The sequence below is a fragment of the Micropterus salmoides genome, unplaced genomic scaffold (genome assembly GCF_014851395.1).
Source record: "Micropterus salmoides isolate LMB-PRFRI ecotype aquatic unplaced genomic scaffold, ASM1485139v1 Ms_hic_scaffold_20, whole genome shotgun sequence".
Taxonomy (NCBI): domain Eukaryota; kingdom Metazoa; phylum Chordata; class Actinopteri; order Centrarchiformes; family Centrarchidae; genus Micropterus; species Micropterus salmoides.
This window is the reverse complement of record NW_024041151.1, coordinates 17,017,671-17,039,687: the sequence shown is the minus strand read 5'-3', so window position 1 is coordinate 17,039,687 and position 22,017 is coordinate 17,017,671. Positions and strand designations below refer to the sequence as shown.

The 22,017-nt window shown below is 40.2% G+C and overlaps 2 protein-coding genes across 10 annotated transcripts in view; one reads left to right on the top strand and one right to left on the bottom strand.

Annotated features, from left to right (window-relative positions):
• The first annotated feature begins 1,199 nt into the window (after positions 1–1,199).
• On the top strand, positions 1,200–17,939 carry rnf34b (ring finger protein 34b). Of its 4 annotated transcripts, XM_038734261.1 has the most exons (9): positions 1,200–1,325; positions 2,603–2,700; positions 7,721–7,939; positions 10,256–10,759; positions 13,164–13,226; positions 13,316–13,517; positions 13,626–13,649; positions 13,825–13,866; positions 15,742–17,939. In XM_038734261.1, exons 3-9 carry the CDS (start codon positions 7,736–7,738, stop codon positions 15,924–15,926), a joined length of 1,224 nt encoding a protein of 407 aa, XP_038590189.1. In that variant the 5' UTR covers positions 1,200–1,325; positions 2,603–2,700; positions 7,721–7,735; the 3' UTR covers positions 15,927–17,939. The 4 variants fall into 4 exon arrangements, with proteins under 4 accessions (XP_038590189.1, XP_038590188.1, XP_038590191.1 ...); XM_038734260.1 differs by lacking the exon at positions 2,603–2,700 and having other exon boundaries at positions 1,219–1,325; XM_038734262.1 differs by lacking the exons at positions 1,200–1,325; positions 2,603–2,700 and adding an exon at positions 2,710–2,877.
• Positions 17,940–18,138: 199 nt separating this feature from the next.
• The window catches only part of LOC119914573 (lysine-specific demethylase 2B), a 29,699-nt gene continuing 25,820 nt past the window's right edge, over positions 18,139–22,017 (bottom strand). For 3 of the 6 annotated variants that reach the window (XM_038733956.1, XM_038733957.1, XM_038733958.1), the window contains exons 20-21: positions 21,266–21,484; positions 18,139–20,234 (exon numbers count right to left, since the gene is read on the bottom strand). In XM_038733956.1, coding sequence (XP_038589884.1) covers positions 20,053–20,234; positions 21,266–21,484 — 401 coding nt within the window. In that variant the 3' untranslated portion in view covers positions 18,139–20,052. Of the gene's footprint in view, positions 20,235–21,242; positions 21,485–22,017 lie in introns of those variants that run through there. The other 3 variants (XR_005446792.1, XR_005446793.1, XM_038733959.1) reach the window with 2 other exon arrangements.

Genomic DNA, 22,017 nt, shown 5'->3' with positions numbered 1-22,017 from the left:
AGAGATGGACGGGATATGTCAAAACCAATCAAAAAAAGTATTTGCACCGCTCTAAACCAATAAAGGTAGGAGAAAATATGTTGTAATTTGAGTAAACTCACCCTTTAAGGTGAAGTCACAGCTGCACATACTCCACTGGTAATGTGTCTGTATTTTTCAAATGTGAGAGCGAGTTTGCACACGTCCACCCTCCAATACAACTTCTGATGTTTGAACAATGTGGAAGAATATTCAGGCCTCATCTAAAGCTGTAAAATGTGTCACCGGTGGCCCGAGGGCCTCCACAGATCTTTTAATGTGGTTGTGTATAATAAAATCAACACAGTGGAGTCACTGTTTGATGTACTGGAAATAGCAGATAATTTAAAGAGGCTCAGGCAACAGCATGATACTGTATTTGCATTATTTTGATTCATCAGCACCTTGAAATAACTTTTGTCTACTACACTACACAGCTGCAACAGCAAAACTTATAGGCTAAATTTGTAGATTTCAGCTGCATTGTTGGGTAAGAACATAGTGAACAGCCTTGGCTCAGTTAAATGTCTGAACCATAATAATGAGGTTGCAGCGCTATCTGCTGCCCCCTGCGGGCTCACAGCTGCACTGGCGATGTAATGGCAGAAAACCCCTCTAATCTCCTTACTGCAGACAGCAGACATGTGTGCACGCGCGTGGGAATGCACGAGCGCACACGCATAGGCTAAATATGGCGGTAAATAACATTGTGGACGCATTTAGTTATGGTACAAAACCGAACAGAAATAACACTGTGTTGGCGCAGAGGATAATCTTGGTTGTGCTGCCTGTGATTGAACTGCAGACCGTGAAAAAAAAAATTCCTCAAATTTGATGCCTTAGCAACTAAATCAATAATGCAGAATATCTCAGAGATTATAAAATAAACATTTAAAAAAGGAAGTTGATTGGACAGATGCAAGTCGGACGCAGTTGAGCCCCTTACCTGCCACGCTTATTATTATAAGACACAACTGTCGGTGAAAAAAATTGCTAATTCAGTAGATTAAAACCGATGCTGTGAAAATAGCATGATGCGTCTGTCAGGCTCAACACACGCGTCTTTACGCACGGCACTGAACGCCCACTCCGGCGATGTGTTAAAGCGGATTGGCTGCTAAAGATACCAGCGCCTGTGTGCGCTCTGTGGTTGGCTGCGGCTCTCTTGGCCATTACGTTATGCTTACTCCACACCACACAGGCAGCTGGAGAGAGGGAAGACGTAATGGTTTGATTCCCCGTGCGCTTGCAATGGTCGTCGTCCTGACATTACTCGGCAAATTCCTCAAACGGGAAGTGCAATGAAGGTATGTGAGCAGTCAGCGCGGTTCGTTTGTGATTGGGATTCACCTGCGGATGCAGATTTCTTGTGGTTGACGCGCGACGCTGCACCGAGAGGCAGGGAATACCTCCATCCTAATTTCAATTAAACGTGTTTGTGTGCACTTAGATGTAATAATATCAACAGGCTTGCATGTCAATGCCGCATTCACTGTTTGGTTTTAACTCATCTCGTCGCCGCTGCTGTTCAGCTCTGTCAATCCGATTTTTTTTTATCTTCCTGGCGAGGGTGCAAGCCTGGAAATGCTTTCCCTGCTAAACAGTAGGTACAGTGTGTGGCCTTTTAATGAGCCTGCGTTGACCCCAGTGTGATAGTTCAGTGGACTAAAGCCGCTGGAGCGACGTCCAGTCATCGGCAGGCTTTAATCCGCTCTAATGAGATAGAGACTGCGGTCAGGGAGAGGGTGAGTGCGGGGATGTTTGGAGGAGAGATTCTCCTCTCCGGTCCGAGCTGTGTCAGGAGTCTTCTTCCGTGTGTGTGTGTGTGCTGTAGAAGAGACTGTCTGCAGCACAGGGAAGGAAAGGTGATGATGCTGTCTAGCAGCCCGAGCTCAGTATTGATAATGAGATGATGTCGATGATGTCATAGGTGCTCTGGTGGCGGCAGGTTTGTGGTGACAGTCGCTGTGAAAGGTGAGGTGGAGGCAGGACTGCAGCTACAACCACAACCAGTATCGTCAATCATTAGTAGCCTACTGTGTACGCACAATATGATGAATTACGCTACTGTTTGAGTCAAGTGACAGATTAGTTATTGCAGTTATACTGTAGCTGATTGGATCCTTCTTATTTAAAGCTGACTGCATCAATGAGCACTTTAAAAACTACTACTGTTGCAAAGTAACTCTAGTGGCAAGTACATTTACTTCCTAATATTGTTTTGAAGTAGTTACTTGAGTTTTTCAACTGTAGCATATTTTACTCCCCTATATTTAATAGTAATATACTGTGATTTGTGTGAACTGAGGGTTTCCCACAAGCAGCAGCCGCAAACTAAATAGCCAGCCACTCAGCTCTGACTGGTCGATATTTTAATATCTAAATATCTCAACATTTCTGGAGTTAAGGGAGGAGATGGTTTTTCCAGGCCTGTGCAAACGATGTTGGTCTTTTATTTTTTTTCAACTAAGTTACTTTCACCAAATGCCCTTTTTAACTGTACATTGTGTGTTTTGGAGTAATGTTACCCTTCTGTGTAAGTTTTAATTCTGCATGGGGCAAAAATATCTGTTATCTTCCTTAGGCTGCCGCTTGACGCCTCTGCCGTTCCCGCCTGAACCCGCCGTATCTCCGTCGTCCCCGGAGTCAGAGTCCTGGTCGGAGCCGCTGTAAATCACCTCGGTACTGTATTCCCTGTCGTCAAACTGGCCTTCGTCGGTTTTCAGAGGCTGTGTTCGGACCCGGTTCTGTTGCCCGCTCGCCCATTCTGGTGCCTTTTCCAGACTCAGTCAGCTAATAGGGCAGTTAAGTTAGCAGAATGGCTAACGGAGCTAACTAGCTAACAGCAGTTTACAGCAGGTATGACCTGATGTGATTTGCTGCCCCCTATTTTTTGGGAGTATGAATTCAAAGGTGGAGAGAAGTCTCAAACCTTACACATTATACCTTTAAGGCCACAATCACAAAGATCATTTTCTGCTCAAACTCAACAAAAAGTAGCTTTGCACACAATGCAACAATTATTTAACACTGTACGAACACATTGTTAACAAATGATACTAAAGTAAATTTTCTGCAAATACCTCAGCACTTCTGTTATCACTTGTATGCAGTAGCATTTGAATACTATTTGTCACAATACTGTGGAAGACAAAAGGATAGAGGTGCATAACTCTCGGTGGACAGTGTAGTTCTTTTTCCTAAGACACCATCACTCACCGTGTCCTCAGAAAACAAAATGGACGTGATGTTTTATTGACTAATCTGGTTTAAAGTGAAAAGCAGCTTTTCTGCCCCTGTGGAACGGGGCTGGATTGTTAGCTGAATTGTGTAAGCATACATCTCAAAACGGGAAAGACTGCTGCCCAGGAATCAGGGATAAACCTATGACTTAGTCTGTGACCTTTTTCTATACTTTCCATTCAAAATCCTCTTACCATTTCATTTTCCCAGCCCATCGTGTACATGGACACACATTCTGACAAACCTCTGAAATCGTAAGATGCACTGATGTAGAATAGTGGAACATAATTATTCCAAATGAGATTAAACAACCTTAATGATGATAGAGAAGTCAAAGAAGCTATAAAGAGAGTCCAGGGGGAACAGCAGATTTCTGGCAGTGGTTGTAAAATAGTCCAGTCATGTTTTGATATTGCAGGACAATCTCCGCAGTAGTCTGATTCGCTTTGTACTGTTGCACCAAAAGTATTCTCCAGGCTAAATCCTCCCCAAGTCCTCCTCTGCCTTTGGAGTAAACTGTGTAAATCTGTTATTTTGCAGACACAAATCCAAACTTAGCTGGTAGCAGCTTGAGGTTTATGTGCCTATCTCTCCAGACGCCACTGGATTTGACATCTGCAGACTCCAGCAAACATCGCTGAATCATTCACATCTATATGCCGCATGTAGATAAAATATTAGATTTATTCTCATCATCTCTTGACAAAAAAAACAAACCAACAAAAGACTAATGGATTCCTCTATTTTTGGTGGCAACATTACTCTCCGGTCTCAACAGTGAGGGGGGCTGCAGTCACTTTTCACGGTATGAGTGACATTTCCAGTTGATGCCGGAGAAAAAAGGGGGGGAAAGATTCAGCAGAGAGAAAAAGGAAATGAAATGCGAGAGAGAGAGAGAGAGAGCTGGTAGATGATGGAAAGATAGTGGATGATGACTTTAAAATGTATGATAGTGCACAGTTGTTTACACTGAGCACCAACATAATACTGTTTGGTTTATATCTATATACTGATGCCTATAAAATATGACAAAATATACTGATCAGAGATTTTGTTATACCATTAATACAGATGTAACTATCCACTTTTTTCAGGTGTTTAAATCACTGGATTAACCAAAAACATTCCCATCCAAAAAATGTATTGTGTCATGATATACTGTCTATCACTATCATGACATAAAATTACACACAGTACACACTTACAGAGATTTGGTCCATATCATCCACCCCTCGCATAGACTGTTGCTTAAAGGGGTACTCCAGAAAGTTTGTGCTTAACTTCCATTAAGCTTGAGGACAAGAGAAGAGAGAGACAGATTTGAAAAAGTATGATAAAAAATCCAAGGTATAGTTAGTATAGAATCCCAAAAACACTGGATACTACATTTCCCACAATGTAACTAAATAGCTAATTAGACATCATTAGGGTTATTTCTTTCAGACGGAAGCTCCTCCAGAGCCACAATTGACATTATATAACTGTGTTCTCGGGCTGTGTAGTACATCTTTGTAGTGAATAAACTGAACTTCATGTGTAAAATCGTAATTTTTATCTCAGTGTGTTTAGAAATGTCCTTATTGTTGTCATTTGGTCAGTGAGCGGCTAACGTTTCGGGAGTAGATAAATCCGCAGATGCGTATAAATAATGTTACTCAAAGAAAGGTAAAAAAGTATTTTCTCTTGTGGTGTCATTTCAGTCCCAGTTAAACACTCAAGTCTTCACATGACCCATTTAGGCTCCATCTAGAGTCCCATATGATTCCACTTGTTTGTGTCGATGCAATTTTTTAAAATTTGATCGTCAAAAACTTATTTTATGAAGTCATATCACTGTTTGTCCACACGAGGCCTGAGCATTGCTGGTTTTCCTCTCTTTTAGGTTTTTCTATTTAAATCTGTGCCTCAGTTACTTTTTGCTGCTATCCCCTCCCAGTGTTTGTGTGCACACTTTGTTTGCTGACCCTGTTTGATGTTGAAGATCCTGCAGAGGTTTGAGAAATATCTCAATTATTTGGTCCAGAGGTGACTGGAATGCCAAAAATGCATTCATACAAAATAGCCTTCCCAGAGCTATAGCTATAGGGGACAAAATCTAAAGATACAACTAAAAACAATGTACTACATGTGATGTTTGCTCTTGTCACTTGTTTGTTCGGGACTCCCTGCCTGCAGAGCTTACAGTGTGCTAATTGAAGTGACAGGGGGAGCTCGTGCTGCTGGCTCACAGCCAGATAAGACTGATTTCATGGCCAGACTGCAGCAGCTCTTCATCCTGGAGAATGCAGTAAAAATTCCTTTTTTTAGTGGCTTCAATTCGATATGAAGGAGGATGCATAACTTGGGCGACTTTTTAGCAGCTGAGCATCAGGACACGTTTATGCCACAGGCGAATTATTCAAGTTGTTATGCATCATGGGGTTTTTTTGTGCACATAAACCTGGAGGAGTATATCATGATAAAGTCAGCTGCTTGGGGAAACAACACATAAAACAGCAGAAGTTCACAAAATATTAGAGCTCAAACATTTGACAAAAAATGTATTGATTAAAAGTTTATGAAGCAATAATGGCAATTGTCTCTAATAGCTGGTTTTCTATCGCTGTAAATTGAGTACACTCTGGTTTTGAACTGTTGGTCAGACAAGCCATTTAAGATGTCACCCTGGGCTGTGGGTAATGGTGAGGATCCATCTCACAAACCTACCAAAAAATTCAGTTAAGTGATAGATTTAACCTTTTAAAAATCCACCCCGACCGCGTCAGTGCAGCAGGGGCAGACCTCCCTCCTTCTCACTGTGACTCCACATATAGTGCTTCATTCCTCAGATTACATAACAGTTCCCTAAGCAGATGGGTGAGGTCAGATCACAGGGTGTTTGTGACAAGTCGGAGCCGAGTGCTGCCTTAAGAAAGCGATGTGGCGGGACCTTGTGAATTCCATTGTTTCCCCGCATAGAGCCGGGATCCACAGAGGGCTTACATTATGCTCATGTCAGCTATTGATTCTGCAGGCCAGAGAACAACAGAAGACATATTCTCTCCTCGCCATCCTCCCCCTCCCTCCTTCTCTCATCAGTATGCTCCAAGGAGCCGTGGCTCCCATCACGCCATCTTTGCTCCCTGTCTCCGGCCCTTCTTGTGGTCAGCAAACAAATCCGACGACTGTGCCTCTTATGCGTGGGCACTCACTTTAACTTTACAGTCCACTTACTTAAAGCTAGTTTCCTCAGGACACACAGAGGCTACATAATATACATACACCCACCTCTTCCCATTTGACCCTGGCAAGATATCTGTTGTGTGGCTGAGTAGCTCTCAACACACCCTCTGCTTCTGCCTGGCTTATTTGTTTATCAGATTGTACAAAATGATGCAGCGACTCAGAAATTTAACTTTCAGCTCTCTTTGGAGAGTGTCATTAATAGCAGCTTTTAGAGTTTACTACTGTCTAATTATCTCTAACCTCAAAGACACTTACAGAGCACTCTCTATAATGTGCTGCCCGGTATCTCCCCCTCCTCTCTCTCTCTCTCCTTCTCATTCATTTTTTCCTCCTGTTTTTTTTTCCTCAAAGGAGATTATCTCCTTAAGCCGTTTTCAGCAAATGACTGTGTGATATTGTTAAAATCAGTATCATGATATTTATAAGAATTTTTTTTTTTACTAGTTTGCTGCACATACAGGCGACCAATTAAACTTCCATACACACAAAGGAGTGACTAAATTGAACATCTCTGGGACATTATGGACCAATGTGTTAGACAGACTATCACCATCATTAAAACACCCGATTGAGGGATTGTCTTTTGGAAGAATTAATACATGCAAGGCGGCACCGAAAACTTTATTAAGACACTTTATATTGGTTTTCCCTTCAGTGTGTCTCTCATCTTTGTATCAAATCTATGGAAACTATATAGAGGAATCAAAAAGGTCCATTTGCAATGAATGAATTGACACCTATATGTAAAACCTCAATAACCAATTGTTAGTTTTTAATTCAAATTTACTTGACTTTTTTTATTTTGACAAAATCATTTAATAAACCTTTTACAGATTTCAGCGAAAGCAAGACATCACTTGCTTTACTCAAATTACACTTTTATAAATTAGTGAGCGGCAGCATAATAATAAATGTTCTCACAGATGTGTTATACTGGGACATCTTTCCGTCTTGAAACGCCAGAGGATGAGTTTAAATGATGGAGATCCCAAAGTTTCCAAGGATACCAAACATGTCAGACTGAATTTTGGGGAAACTTGTATGAAATTATGCACAAGACATCTAGAATATTTTAATTTATTTGAACAGCGCTGCTATAAAAAATCATGTGGACATTGCCTTATTATATATTCATAAAGAAAATACTTTGTCGCTGATGATGCCGTCTAAACTTCTGTGTAAGATGTCTCTAAAAGGTTTTACGTGTGTGTGTTTCTGTGCGTGTGCTATGTAGGCGGGAGCATCGTCCATGTGGGCGTCATGCTGTGGGCTGCTGAACGAGGTGATGGGCACGGGCACGGTGCGGGCACAGCAGCCGGGGTTCGGAGCAGGGGCGGGGCCCTTCCGCTTTGCTCCCAGCGCCGGGTACTCCACCTACCCCCCCACCAGCTCAGGGAGCGCTGGACAGCTGTGCAAGGCCTGCGGACTGGCCTTCTCTGTCTTCAGACGCAAGGTGATGCCAGTGGTGGTCGTGATGAGTTTGGTGATGAAAACGGTTTCATACAGGCGGCTGTGATGGTGGTTAGAGGCAGTAAGAGAGATTTCTCTGAATTTAGAGGTGAGGTATATAATATCAAAAGACCTTACCGTTGGGTTTTGCATGTTTTATCCTATTAAATACAAATCTTGTTTACTGTGCAGTACTACTGATCATTTTCCAAAGCAAACTATGTGTTTGGACTGATCAGCAGCTTCACTTCATGTCAAAACTGTATAAAAAACTTGCAGAGACCAAAAGCTTGCCTGAGTAATCAGCTTTTTTTTAATGTCTGAATTATGTAATCCTTGCGTGCAGTTGTGAGTAGGGACTTCTTTTCATGGTGCATTCAAGGAAATACTGACATCCATAATGACTGAGTCACTTGCTGAATGGACACTTTTCTAATGCAAAAACCTACGAAATAATATTGATGTGTATCACACTGAAATGCAAGAAGTATCATTTCAGTGTAACTCAGATTTATAGTATCATTTACATTGTTCTGTTTTTCCTTTAGGGTTAAAGCACTGACAAGGTGTAGCTAATTTATTTCATCTTAATTTATGCAGGGTAGGTTGGCTGAGCAACATACTTTATATTTTACTGCAATGACCTGTAAACAGTTAAGGGGAATGAAATAACAGAAGAAGTCAGCTATTAACAACAAAGAATAACAGCCAGTAAAATAAGCGCGGGCTCGATTAAGGCCATCACAGGCAGGTAGAGGATGATTATATTTGTATAATGTGATGGAAAACCTATTTGAAGTAAGTTTAAAGATGTAGTCCACTACATGCATATGTTGAACTATAGTTACTACCTTTCAGATTAAAATTAAAATACAATACATTGGTAAAGATTTAACCAGTAGGTCATAACATTTTTGGCGTCTACAAAAAAGGAGTGTCCTGTTGACTCCTTGTTATCATATTTCCCATGTCTACTAGTTGTCAGCAGTTCCACCAAGGAGTGATTTCCTATTTTATAAACTTCTCAGATGGTTCTGAGATTTAAAATTATCCATTATTTCACAAAAAACAACAGATTCAATCCTATCCTGTTAATCATCTCACAACACATGATTTGTCTTGTGACCCTTGAAGTTGTAAGTTGACCTAAAAAACTTGGTTTGTCCTTAAAAATGGTCAGCAGCCTTGTAAATCAGACACAACTTGCATAGTTAATGTGCAAAAAAAAATCACTGGCATCCTTTTAAGCACATGCACCATATACAAATTCATGCTGGCATTTCCAGGGTCTCTGCCATTCTGACATGTTCGGCTGTGCAGAGTGTATCTGGCAGTGAGACGCACTGAGACACTGATGAAAACGCTGCAGTGCCCGGCTTCCGCTCCACTCACTGCTTCAGATCGCACTATCGTCATCCACACACCGGTTGCCTCACTGAATTCCTGGACACACACATTTGTGTGTCAGCGTGATATTTTCATAGTGTGAGAAAAGACGTGCTGGGGGATTAACAACAAATGATTGAAGAAAAGTATCCAGTTGCTGTGGAAATGCGCTTCTGGTGGACCAGAGCACATTTGTGCACAAGTGATAAGAATATGTTTACAGCCATGGCTGACCTGCTTTTCTGTCCATTTGAAGTGTCAATCTACTCAGCAGCTATGTATCAGGAGACTGTGTTAAGCCAGTGAAATGTCAAACATCACGAGGAGCTCCATTTTTCTTCTTTTCTATGAGCCACTGTTGCCGAGGGAACTTTGTGTTGCTGATTTCTAAGGTTTCTCTTTGTTTCGGGATCCACTCAAAGACAGCAGACTGTAGGAAAAACGTAATTAACCATTGAAATCAGTATAACAATATGAATACGAATTTTTTTCTGATATAGATTATTAAAATATCTTAACTTTTTTTTTACAATCAATGAATCTGTCAATATTTTGACAGTTCATCGATGAATCTACATAAAAGTTTGGAAAATAATGAAAAGTGGCCATCTAAATTTCCCACAGCAACATCTTGAAATTGCTTGTTTTGTCTAACTAGCTGTCCAAAAAACCCATAATATTAAGATTGCAATGATTTAAGTGAAAAGCAGTAAATCCTCACATTTGGGAAACAACATTGTCTGCTGATCGACTAACATCAACATATGTCACTGTATGGCAAGAAATATGTAGAGGGTAAATTGATTAATGTGCTAACAGAAGTCAGACACCAGGGACATTTAGAAATGATGAGTTTCTTGACGGTGTTGGAAATGTTTGGCTTCTTTGTCTGATCACATCATGTCTGTCTCTGAATCTCTTCTCCCCCCGACAGCACATCTGCTGTGATTGTAAGAAGAGTTTCTGCGCCCTGTGCTCGGTTCTTCAGGAGAACCTGCGCTGCTGCACAACCTGCCACCTGCTGCGCGGCACAGCCTTCCAGAGACCTCGGCTCATGCAGCTCAGAGTAAAAGACCTGCGCCAGTACCTGCTGCTACGCAACATCTCCACCGACACATGCAGGGAGAAGGAGGACCTGGTGGACCTGGTGCTCTGTCACCAGGGGACGAGGGAAACCCCGAGACCAGTAGTGGAAGAGGACGAGGAGGAAGAGGAGGACGATGAGGAGGAGGAAGTGGACACACATGAGGAGGAGGAGGAGGAGGAGGAGGAGGAGGAAGATGAAGGGGAAGATGACACAGACAGTCTGCACTCACTCCCCCACTCGCGCACCGCCTCGCCCCCCTGCGCCACGCGCTCTGCTTCCGAACAGTCGGCCCTCTCCGCCTCTCAGGGAGACGTGCTCAGCCCAAGTGACAGCTCAGGGACCACCAGCCAGGTTTGTCACCGTGTGCACGTGTGAAAACACACTGCTGATGTGTAGTGTGAGTCTCCATGCAGAGCTAACTCTGTGTACTGTGCAGCCACACACACAGGAGCAGCATACGTTCACTCATTGACTCATTGACACATCTGTCCTCATTCTATCCAAGATAATTAATTTCAAAGGTGAAATCAGCTTCTTTATAAGTTTCAAGAAGAAGAGAGAGAGACTTCTTCCTTTCAACTCCCTGACAAACAAACACACTCCCGTGCATTTTAGATGTCAGTGCATTCTTTATTCTTTCCTTTGTGCTATCTTCTTTGTTGTTATGGCCTTGTGGTGCTTTGTTCTGAAGAAATTGTTTCTCCCTTAAAATCTACATTTCACTGGATTTTCCCCCTCCATTGATAGTAAAAAAGCTCAGATTTGCAGCACTGCAGCTCTAACGTAATGTGCATGTGACAGCTGGAACAGCCGTGTTGTGTGTGTGTGCACGCGTGTGCGTGCGCGCAGAGCCCTCAGACCAGCCAGCAACCCAGCTTAAGCCTTTGCCTTTTTTAGGTCGGTTACATAGGCTGTGTCTGTTATGTAACAGGCACACAGGTTGAGAACTCCCCACAGCGTCACAGCTGCAACCAAACAGAAACACTACAGTACATCCCTCCTCTCAACCACCATAGACGATCTCTTTTTTTCCCCTCCCCCTTATTTTTGTCGCTTTAAGATTCTTGAGAATTATTTATTTTTACAACCAAAGGTAAATACAGTATGTATTGTAAATGGATACACTGCAAAAATATTGTGTAATCTGACACATTTGTATCAAACCACTTGGCCATTGTTTATAGAAACTTAAAAATCTGTCAACGTCCAACTGCTTTTAACAAACAAAACAAAGATATGCAGTGCTGTTCTTGTTGGACAGTTTCTTGAAATAACCAATTCCTTCTTGTTTTCTGAATAGATGTTTAGGATGTTGATGTGGCAACCAGACAATCCACACTTTATTTTCTTATCATCTCCAGCTGAAAAATAGGTTGAAAGTCTTCCTAGGACTCATTTGGATCTGTTATCTTGAAAAAGGTTTAATAATCTAATGCAAATGGTGATTGACAAGAATATTGGATAAGGAAAAATAACATTTAATCATCCTGAAATAAGGATGGATTATTGCTTTTTTGAACTGCAGTTTTTGCAGGGTATAGGAAACATTGTAATGCAAAATCCAACATTTATATCACTATTCAAATACTAAAGATATCTTATTATGGTCCAGTTTGTTTTTGTCAGCAAGATTTCTCAAAACTGTAGAAACTGCAGATTTCAATTATATTTGGTAAAAATTTTTAAAAAGTCAAATTATGGGCCATTGATCGAGGGATTTTCTTGTCTTCAGCATTTTCTATCGCTGTGTATATTTTCATGCAGATGAAACATTTCGTAATATTATCTATTATTAAGAGAGCAAATTTAGCAGCTTGTGCAGCCTTGACAGAAGTACGAGTAGAGAGCTTTCTAGTACTTTCACATGTTTAAAGTGGTTAAATGAAATCCAACATCGAGTCAAAGAAACTCTGTGCTTTCCCGAGAGGTTTGGCACTCCTCGTGTGTCAGGGCTGCTGCTGCCTGAGCAAAAGCATCCTGCCTGGGCATCTAGCACCAAGACGCTGACGGATACATTATTAACACGTCTTCATACGAGGAAGATGGCAGTCGGCTGGAATGTGCTGAAGCAGAGGGAGACAGAAACAGACGGCACGGACAGATGTTTTTTTTAAGTTTTTTTTTTACTTTTTACAGTACAGAAACGCACAGACAGCATCATATCGGACTCAGTTATAGCTTATTCCAGCCCTTCACATGCTATCTTTTGTCCTGCAGATAAAAGAATAAAGAGATATCTTCTCTTCAAAGCGCACATAAATGACTAAGATAATATGCAGCTAGACACTCATACCAAACAGTGTCTACGCTATTCTGTAGCTCCATTTACTCGCCTTTTATCCACCAAATTCCTGACCTCCACCCTCAAAGAGAATAATTTGCCACAGAGTTAAGAGCATCTCTGTTCTCTTTCATTAGATATCTGAACAGGCACAGCGAATCTAGCGATAGTGTTGAGGAATGTAGAAGGACAGATGTAATAAGAAGCGGTACCAGGATGTTCTTACGCTGAGGGGTTGATGATCCCATTAATGAGACAAACAAACATGGATCAATTAAGTATGTTTCTTGTCAGTTCAGCTGCCTCAAATCTGCAGTTAGTAGCTTTGGTATATCGGTTTCAGCTTCAAAACCCAAGGTCATATTTTTATACATGATTTGACTTGTGTTTTAACAGGATGATCAGTGAGGGAAATGCTGTTAAGAGAATTTAAACCAACTTAAATTAACTTCAGTGTGTTGATTCCTCAAACAGGAGCACGAGGACACTCCAACAGCGTCTCTCTTGACCCTGGAGCCCACTGAAAATATCTTAGAGGTTGAACACTTGCTTCTTTTTGGGGGGGGCACATTTACTGTGCTGAATAGTGTTTGTACCGTCAGTGACCACAGCTCTGTGGATTGTAGGTCAGTCCGGCGACACAGAGGAGGATCAGGGCCTCACTGTCTGATCTGGACAATGAAGAGGCGATAGAAAACCTCTCCGTCCGCCAGCTGAAAGAGATTCTCGCCAGGAACTTTGTCAATTACTCTGGCTGCTGCGAGAAGTGGGAGTTGCTGGAGCGAGTGCATCGACTCTACAGAGAAAATCAGCAGAACAGGAAATCCAGTAAGAATTTTTGATTTACTTTACTTTTTTTACATTTAAATTTCCCATTTCCCTACGATGTTCTGTATGATTAAAAAAAACACCCTTTTGTTTCTCCTTTTCTTTTAGTGGGCAATGTGAGCATAACTGCAGGTAATCATTGCTGTTTGATATTAACATATTAATTCTACATACAAATTCAGTTAGCTCCCTCCTGATTTGTGATTTCAATGCTTTAATTTGCCACTTCAACATTGTTTATGTTAAAAGGTAAATTCACTGTTTCCTAATACAATTTCTTTATTACTGCCCATCATTACCTATAAAGTGGTTGCATATCCTCCACCTCTCTGCAACAGTGGAGTCGGAGGTAAGACGGTTTTTATGAAAAGCCACTGCGAAAACACCCTTTCCATCTCCTCCATCAACGCAAACTGTACATTACACTGATCATCTGATAGCAGTAAACAGTAAAGGCATGCTGTAGCATTTTTCCCACTTGATCCTTTCAGGTCATCCTGCATATTATCATATTATGGTCTTTTGAGTCATTATCTCTTGCCTGATTCAGTGTCTCCTTGTTCTGTCACTCCTGTTTCTTTTCCAGCATGCATCATCTCATTTTACTCTGAAGGGCCTGTCATTAATGCACTCTCTAAGAGCTTCTACCTCTTGATGAGCCATCATACTACTTCAGTGGCAGCATGTTTCCATCAGGTGTAATTACATTGTGAAGCTTCCAGGAGGCTCTCTTGTTGACCTAAAGGGCTTGAGGATCGTAGTAGCCCACTTAATAGTCCGACGTGTAGGGACAGCAGGCTGGCTGTAGATGTATTGGCTTTGTCCCGTTCCACAAGATGTGAGCAGCAGGAGCCAGCTTTAGGCCAGTGTGCTATAAGTCAGCAATCAGACATTTAACTCTGATAAACCAGGGCACTGACATCATTTGCTTTTGTGATCATTTTCTTTAATTTATTTGGTTGCATCTAATTACAATAAAAGTAAAAGTGAGTTATTGTGAACACTGAACATAGTGAAAAGGGTTTTATTTTTATTTTTTTCCTACCTCTTTCCTCAGTGGAGCAGTAGGGCATTGACTTAAACAGGGGTGGCATGAAGTACATGCGCACGCACACAAGTCAGAGTAGCATTAATTTACCATTTCTGTCTCCACTAATCATACAACATTACAGTATCTTACAGTTTTGTACATTCCCGTGTTTAAAATGTTTGTTTAAAAGATAAACAGACCTATCAATCTCAAAACAACCGAGTGATACCATACAAATGTAGAATAACGCTTCCATACATTTCCCTCTAAGTTCTTTAAAAAATTATACTTATCCTTTAAAATTGGACCTCCGTAGGCTTTATACAAAAGAAAACTGTGTACTTTCAAAAATACAGTCACAGTACAATCAAAGTACCAACACAATTAAAATAAATTACATGCAAAACTTCAAATCTACAATATAATTCTCTTACAGAAAATGTGCCACAATGAAATGCTACAAAAGCATTTGACCTAAGATCCCGCCTCTGACCGGGCAGACAGCCAATCATATCTCAGGGGTAGGCCTGCGGCTACCCAAGGTTATTCCATGGACATGCCCCTTCATTGGAGGACAAATATCTTTATTCTTTATTACAATTATTGTTTTACTCTACTCTGATCCTAAAACTAGACCAAAACAGTTTTAATAATTAAAAAATAATGCCACAGTAGTAAAGACAAAAGATGCCTCCACCAAAGTAAATTCAAGTGTGTCACTGCCATCAGTTTATCACCACCCCTCTGTCATACATGTCTTACTGTATATGTGGTGATTTTGGTTGTGCATTTTGTTTGTGCATTTAATATTTCCACTGTAGAATTATGTTTTACGACAAGTTTAAAATGTAAAATGTTTAAGTTAATTTTAAAGGCTCCCACCTTACATGTGCATATTGTGCAACTAAACTGAGCATATAGAACAGCAGTTTTGCACAACACATGAAGAATTCCTTAGGTTTGAGAAAAACATTTTATGAAGCCTACTGTAGTGTAGTGATGGAGAATCTACTGCTAATGACCAAACTGTGGTGAATGATGTTGTTATGTTGATTATTCTCAGACTGCAGTAGCTTAAGCTGGACTGCACAGCATCTCTACAGCATCACTGAACTCCAAACAATACAGTGAATACAGCCTGCAGAGAACCGTTGTAACTAAAAAATACATTTTTTTTCATATTTCCATCCACAGATGGTGTCAAAGCTCAGCTGGCGGCTGATGAAAACTTGTGTCGCATCTGCATGGACGCCATCATCGACTGTGTCCTGCTGGAATGTGGTCACATGGTAACTTGCACCAAGTGCGGAAAGAGGATGAGCGAGTGCCCCATCTGCAGGCAGTACGTGGTTCGGGCCGTGCACGTCTTCAAGTCTTAAAACTCTTTTGTGTGTGTGCGCGCGTCAGAGTGGCCCCTTCAGGCGTGCACAGAAAGCACCGAGCCCTGAATTCATCACTGAGGATGAACTGCCATGCATGACGTCTCGCAGGGCCTAATGCTGCAGCAGGCACGAGCAACTTCTCGGTCTCTGAAACCAGACTGTTGCCTCTTGCCTACCACGATTTGTTTCCCGTCCCCTCCTTTACTAACTCATGTTCCAGTCCCACTTCTCCTTCCTGGTGGACTATCATCAGCTGCACCGGGACAGCTCTTTCTCTCTTTGGTCTTTTAAACACACAGCAGAAACCCCTGCCATCACTTTCACTTCCTATTCTCTGTTTAGATTTTACTCACGGGAGAGTAGAGGACGTGGGTTCCATAGATACTTGAAGTGGATCAGGTTGTTCTGGGCGGTGAAGAGACAAAGATTGAAGAAAAATATAAGATCCCAGGGTTAGAGTCAATATGGTTTACACAGACGTGCCACATGACACCGCGTTATCTCCCTCAGTGTTCTTTAGGATTTGCAATATCAGAAAAAAAAAAAGACGTAATGTGTGTCTTTATTGAAATGTCTATTCATTAATCCAAACACTACATGCACCGAGTCATCTCATCTCACACACAGGAGGGTGTAAGGTGCCAAACGTCATGCCTTTGATCGATTTTTGGTTAAGATTTCACAGTATATGCATCTCATAACCAGCAAGCTTGGTGTGATAGTTTACTCTATTTTTTTCTCAAATGAACTTTAGTAAAATAAAGTATGTACAAGTAAAAATCGGATCTAAAACGAAATGTGCACATGTGATTTCTGCCATAAAACCTGCTGCCTGGTCACGCCATGTGCTGCACTACATTCCTGCTACATCTACTAAGAGTGAAAGTTGAAACAGCTGTTTGACAAAAAGAAAATAAACATCTGAGCTCAAGGCCCACTTTCTAGCTTCTTCCTAGGCTTTCAACCACGTTACACTGGCTGTGGAGTTTGCTCAGGTGCCGTGGCGATGGCTCAGCTTAACATCACTTGACATCAAGTGCTCATATGTGATTGTGTGAAAGGCCTCATACTTCTCCTGAGGAAGACCATGAGATGCAACAGAAAGCTCCAGAAAAAAAGCTAATAAGAGGACCTTGAGTTAAGATTTTTTTTGTTTCATTTTAAATAACTTCCACCAAGCAATACCATTTAGTTTCCCAGTCTACCAAGTGTCTTTCTTTGATTGTGTTGTCCCTTAACGTGTCAAATCTTATGTAACAGGTGCTACTTCCTCTTTTCTGAGTGTTAACATCAACATACCTTTTTGTCAAGGCGTCCTTCCAAATATCCATCACACAGTGAGAGGTAGAGGAAGCCTGGTTTACTTTAACCTGTTATGCAAATGAAACACTTTGTTTTCTTGTCATGAGATCCAGTTAACTCAGATGTCACTAAAATATCTGTGTTCGGTATGCCTGTGCTATGTATAAACAAAAAATAGATGAAAGAAGCTGAATTGCTGTCAAGTGAATCACATAGATAGCTTATATTGTTGTTTACTGATAAGTCATTAAATGTATATTTTTCCATGTACTTGGGAGACGACATTATTTAAAATTCTAATTGTTACGGAGGTTTAAAAATAAAACATACCGTTTTTTCAGAATGTATCTCTGCTGGTTTTGGTCAGACGAGTTCCCCAGTCCTCTTGACCGTGTCACTCTCTCACCATTAAAGTTGCGTCAGTCATGGTCTCGCTTTCTAGCACTTTTTGTCGCCGTCTGCTTCAGATCCAAAACAGACACTGACACCATGCACGGTAACAAACACTGTAACTCTGCGAGTCTGTAAATGTCGATGCTGCTGTTTCTCAAAGATGTCATTCATGGGCAGCTACAGTATTATCAGAGTTGGGGTTATCCTGAGCACTCATAATCCTGGATCTTTATATTTTGGATTGTTGAACCTTTTTTTATTTTGGTAAACAAGAGAAAATGATTTATTAGATTCAATAAAATGCAGTACTACAAACCAGAAAGTTAAACCCTGCTCTTCATTTTGTAGTCAGTCATTTTGTTCACTTACAGCTAAGAGTTGTCGGTATACGGTGAAATACTTATAAATAATAATATAAATCTAATAACAGCAATATTCCAGATTGAACATATAATCATGTTCATTATTTATACAAAATGCTTCAAAAATGAAATGGACCAAATGCACACACAGCTCAGTATTTAAAATGGATTTAATATCTCAAAGGTTGACTTAACTTTTCCTAGAGGCTTTACATGTACATTATGTACAGATTGAGCATTTACAGTAATGTACTAAAATATTTCATGGAGACATGGTTGTTTTACTTAAAAAAAAAAAATAGTTTAAATGTAAACCCATCCACTGAACAGTATCAAGTGCTATTCAAAAGTTACACAAAGACTTTTACTTCTAAAAAAGTTTAGTTTTCAGGAAAAACACAAACCTATCAAATCATTAAACTATTGAGTTCCAAGAGCAACATTTGCAATTGTTTATATAACTTTAAATATTATGATGAATGAAAGCATAACAACAATACTTCTGATAATGCTACTGACTGATGCCATAGGTTTTGGATGTTTAAAAGTCAAAAAATAAAACTTAATAAGAAAACAACCAGTGGTAATAAATGTCTATTTCAGTGGAATTTCTGACTAAGAAAAAAAGAACAAACTAAATATATTTTCTCTTGTACATTTGCAGAAATCTTTCAGAAAAGGTGTCTTTAAATGACAGGTACATCTAGGGCCTATGATCCAATTCACACTCAAAAAAACACTGTATAAAGTGTATTTGGTCTCAACCTTGTGGTCAGAAGCTCATACGGAGACTGATGTGGATTCACAAATACTGGCTTCATACGTTTTAAATAAAAAATATATTAATTCCCGCCCCTTGGAAACAGAATACATCACAATGCTATACTCAAATTCCTGGGGTCATGACAATTTTGAAATATACTGAATAAATGACCCTGTTTCAGGTGAAAATAAGTAAGAATCCTTTTTCATTTTTCATTCAGCCCCTTTGACTGATTACGCCTGAGTTACACATGTCACTTCTGTCACATGGTAGAAAACTGTCTCCTCAAAAAGATTTTTGCAAATGTAATATGCTATTCCTGGACTTTGCTGATTCTTTCTTTCTTGCATGATCCAGCACTGACTGTAATTTTTTTAAAATCATATGGAGTTAAGCTAAAGACATAAAGGCATAAAAGGGTGGTTATACTGTTTAACAGTTACTAAATCTATTGACTGTGGTGTAAACATATTTCTTTGCTGCATGCAGAGCTAAAATGCTTCCTTTCACAAAGCACCAATGATACTAATGAGTGATGGAGCCTGGCAGAGAGTATGTCTTAGTACAACCCAGTTAACAAGAAGCCATTAGTACAATTAGCAGAACACTGTAGTGTTGAAAATATACGCTTTATACACTACACTGTATAGTGTATGTGTGAATACATCTGTGTATTCATATTGACTGCATCAGTGCAAATAACTTTTTAAACTTTGACATGGTACCATTATATGGAAAACAAAATGTACAGTACCTTTGTCCAATCAGAAACAATGAAATAAAATGTTAAAAACACCCACGCATAAACAAGCTACCATCCTACAGTTTGGCAACAAATCATTAGAACTCGCCTCTCAACAATAAAGAGCTTAACAGTAATGCCGATTGATTATCAGTTTCAATGCTATGATACTGTACAGTGGTGCAATCAATGCTGCACATAAATGTATTAAACACTTTCTGATACAAAAATATTACTCTATAATGCAACAGACTTTGCATTGGAACCAAAAATAATCTATAAAACACCAAAAGATAATCATGATACAATACATAAACAATCAATATAAAGAAATAAATAACTTATAAACAGGTGCAAACAACAACAAAATGTTCCATTTTTACATTCTGGCTTAGCAGCACAGCTTCAGTATCAGTTATTACAGAAAGAGACACCGTCTATGTTTAGTGGCGCGCAGATGTTTATGAAACACAGCGTCGTTCTCCAGAAGCAAACAGTCATCTGCTGCCTCCATGTGGACAGTAGTTTTACCACGAGTCAATGTCTTCCATGCTCCTCTGCCTAACTGATCTTTTGCAGCAGTTTCTCTTCTATCAGTTCAAACTGCACGCTGACTGACATTTCTGCAACGAACTGGTCGCACCCTTCCTTGGTCACCTGTTTGCAGTACCGCAGGTCGATGTGACATATGCTTCCACAGCGCTTGAAATAGGTCAGGGACTGGTCTGTGACCCTGTTACAGACTGCAGGGAGAAAACAGGGTTAGGAGGAAAAGGACAACTGATGCGTAACGGGTCACCTGTACTGACACAAGCTATAACACGCATGGATCAGTCAACCCTTCAGGACATTCTGGACAGGACATCCAAAAAGCCTCATTGTGGTGAGAAGTGTTTTGGGATAAATGTGGAGACTGCAGCACCCGACATGAATGCATTTGCCTTTCAGCTGTTTCCATAATGGCCCTTTGATTCACTGCTTTTAATATTTTATGGTATTCCAGAGAGATAACAAGTGTAAGATCTTGTTATTTTTAGCATTTGTGCACGAAATTCTATCTAAAATCTTGATTTTTTTTAAATTTATTTCATGCCTCTAATACAAGAAGAAGAAATAACACCACAAACTACTAACTCCCACAAACTGTTTTAAAAAACAACAAAAAACAAACAAACATTAAAACCCTTGTGAAGCTCGGATTTATTGTGGGATTGTTGTGTTAAGACTGCATTTGTTTAACTAAGGTGTGCCAAATAACGTTCCCACATAAAAATGTAGGTGTTTAGATTTACTTCTCACGGTATCATCCAGACATACTTTGGTTTCAGTAGGAGTTTTTCCAATCATTTCCTGTTGGCAATGAGATAACTTTTGTTGTGATTTAGCGCTATATAAATAAAATTTAACTGAAATGAATCTGAAATGACCATCGCGCTGCGCTTCACATCTGTCACAAGTTCAGGTCTCCCAGAAAGTTGGCTGAAAAAACAGTCATTGTCTGAAACGTAGGAAAAAAAGGCATGTACTTAGGAGAATGTTCTGCAGTAGTGTGAAGTATATATATATATATATATATATATTAATTAGGTAAATGTGCAAAAAAAAACACTATGGTCCTTTAACTAAAGGCAAATATTTTATTTACATCATCGGAAGTTTAATCCACTGTGGCCATCAATGAAAATACAATACATCTAATAAATTCAGAATTAAGCCATTAGGGGGGCAAAGTCAAATGCAGGCAAACTTACAGCCAACAAAGACAGGCTCCTACCTGACAGGTTGATGTCAGTGAGCGAGTCTCTGGTGGTCGTCCCTGCAGCGGTCAGGATGTTAACGGACTGGTCGGTGACGTGGTTGCAGTAGCTGAGGTCCAGCTTGGACAACGAGGGCATGTAACGTATGATGAGGCGCAGAGACGTGTCTGTGATGTCCAAGCCTGCGAGGCGCAGATCCTCCACATTACGCAGCTTACTCCTGTTGTCTAACTGACCTGCACAGTTGTTTTTTTTAAAGAGGGAAAGAGATTAACAGAGGGATGGAGAAAAAAAGTAGAAAACGTATATAGTAAATATCTGTCTGATCATATATGAATGAGCCTTGTGCAAGAAGCCAGATGTGAGACAAAATCAAGGTAAAGCGTGCTATATACATGAAATTAAAGGATGAGTCTGGCAATAAACTATATTTTCCTTACATTCAACAGATCCCATGAAAGACCAAAAGCGACAATTAAATTATCCCTCTAACAAGTATTATCTGTGTATCCTAAGCCTGACACAGCTTATTGCTCTGTGCCATAGAGCTCTATTGTTGTTCAAAACTATTAAAAACACATTAACGAGACACACTGCTGTGCTGGCTGAAAATGTTTATTACAATAAACACTGGCACTATAGTTTTTTTTTTTGAGTTAATCCCCCATATACTGTCCTGCTGGTGAAAATAACCAATTACGACCCGTGTATTAATCCACGGCTGAAAATAGTCCCAAACAAATGCACTTTTTAATTGTGTTTGAGTAAG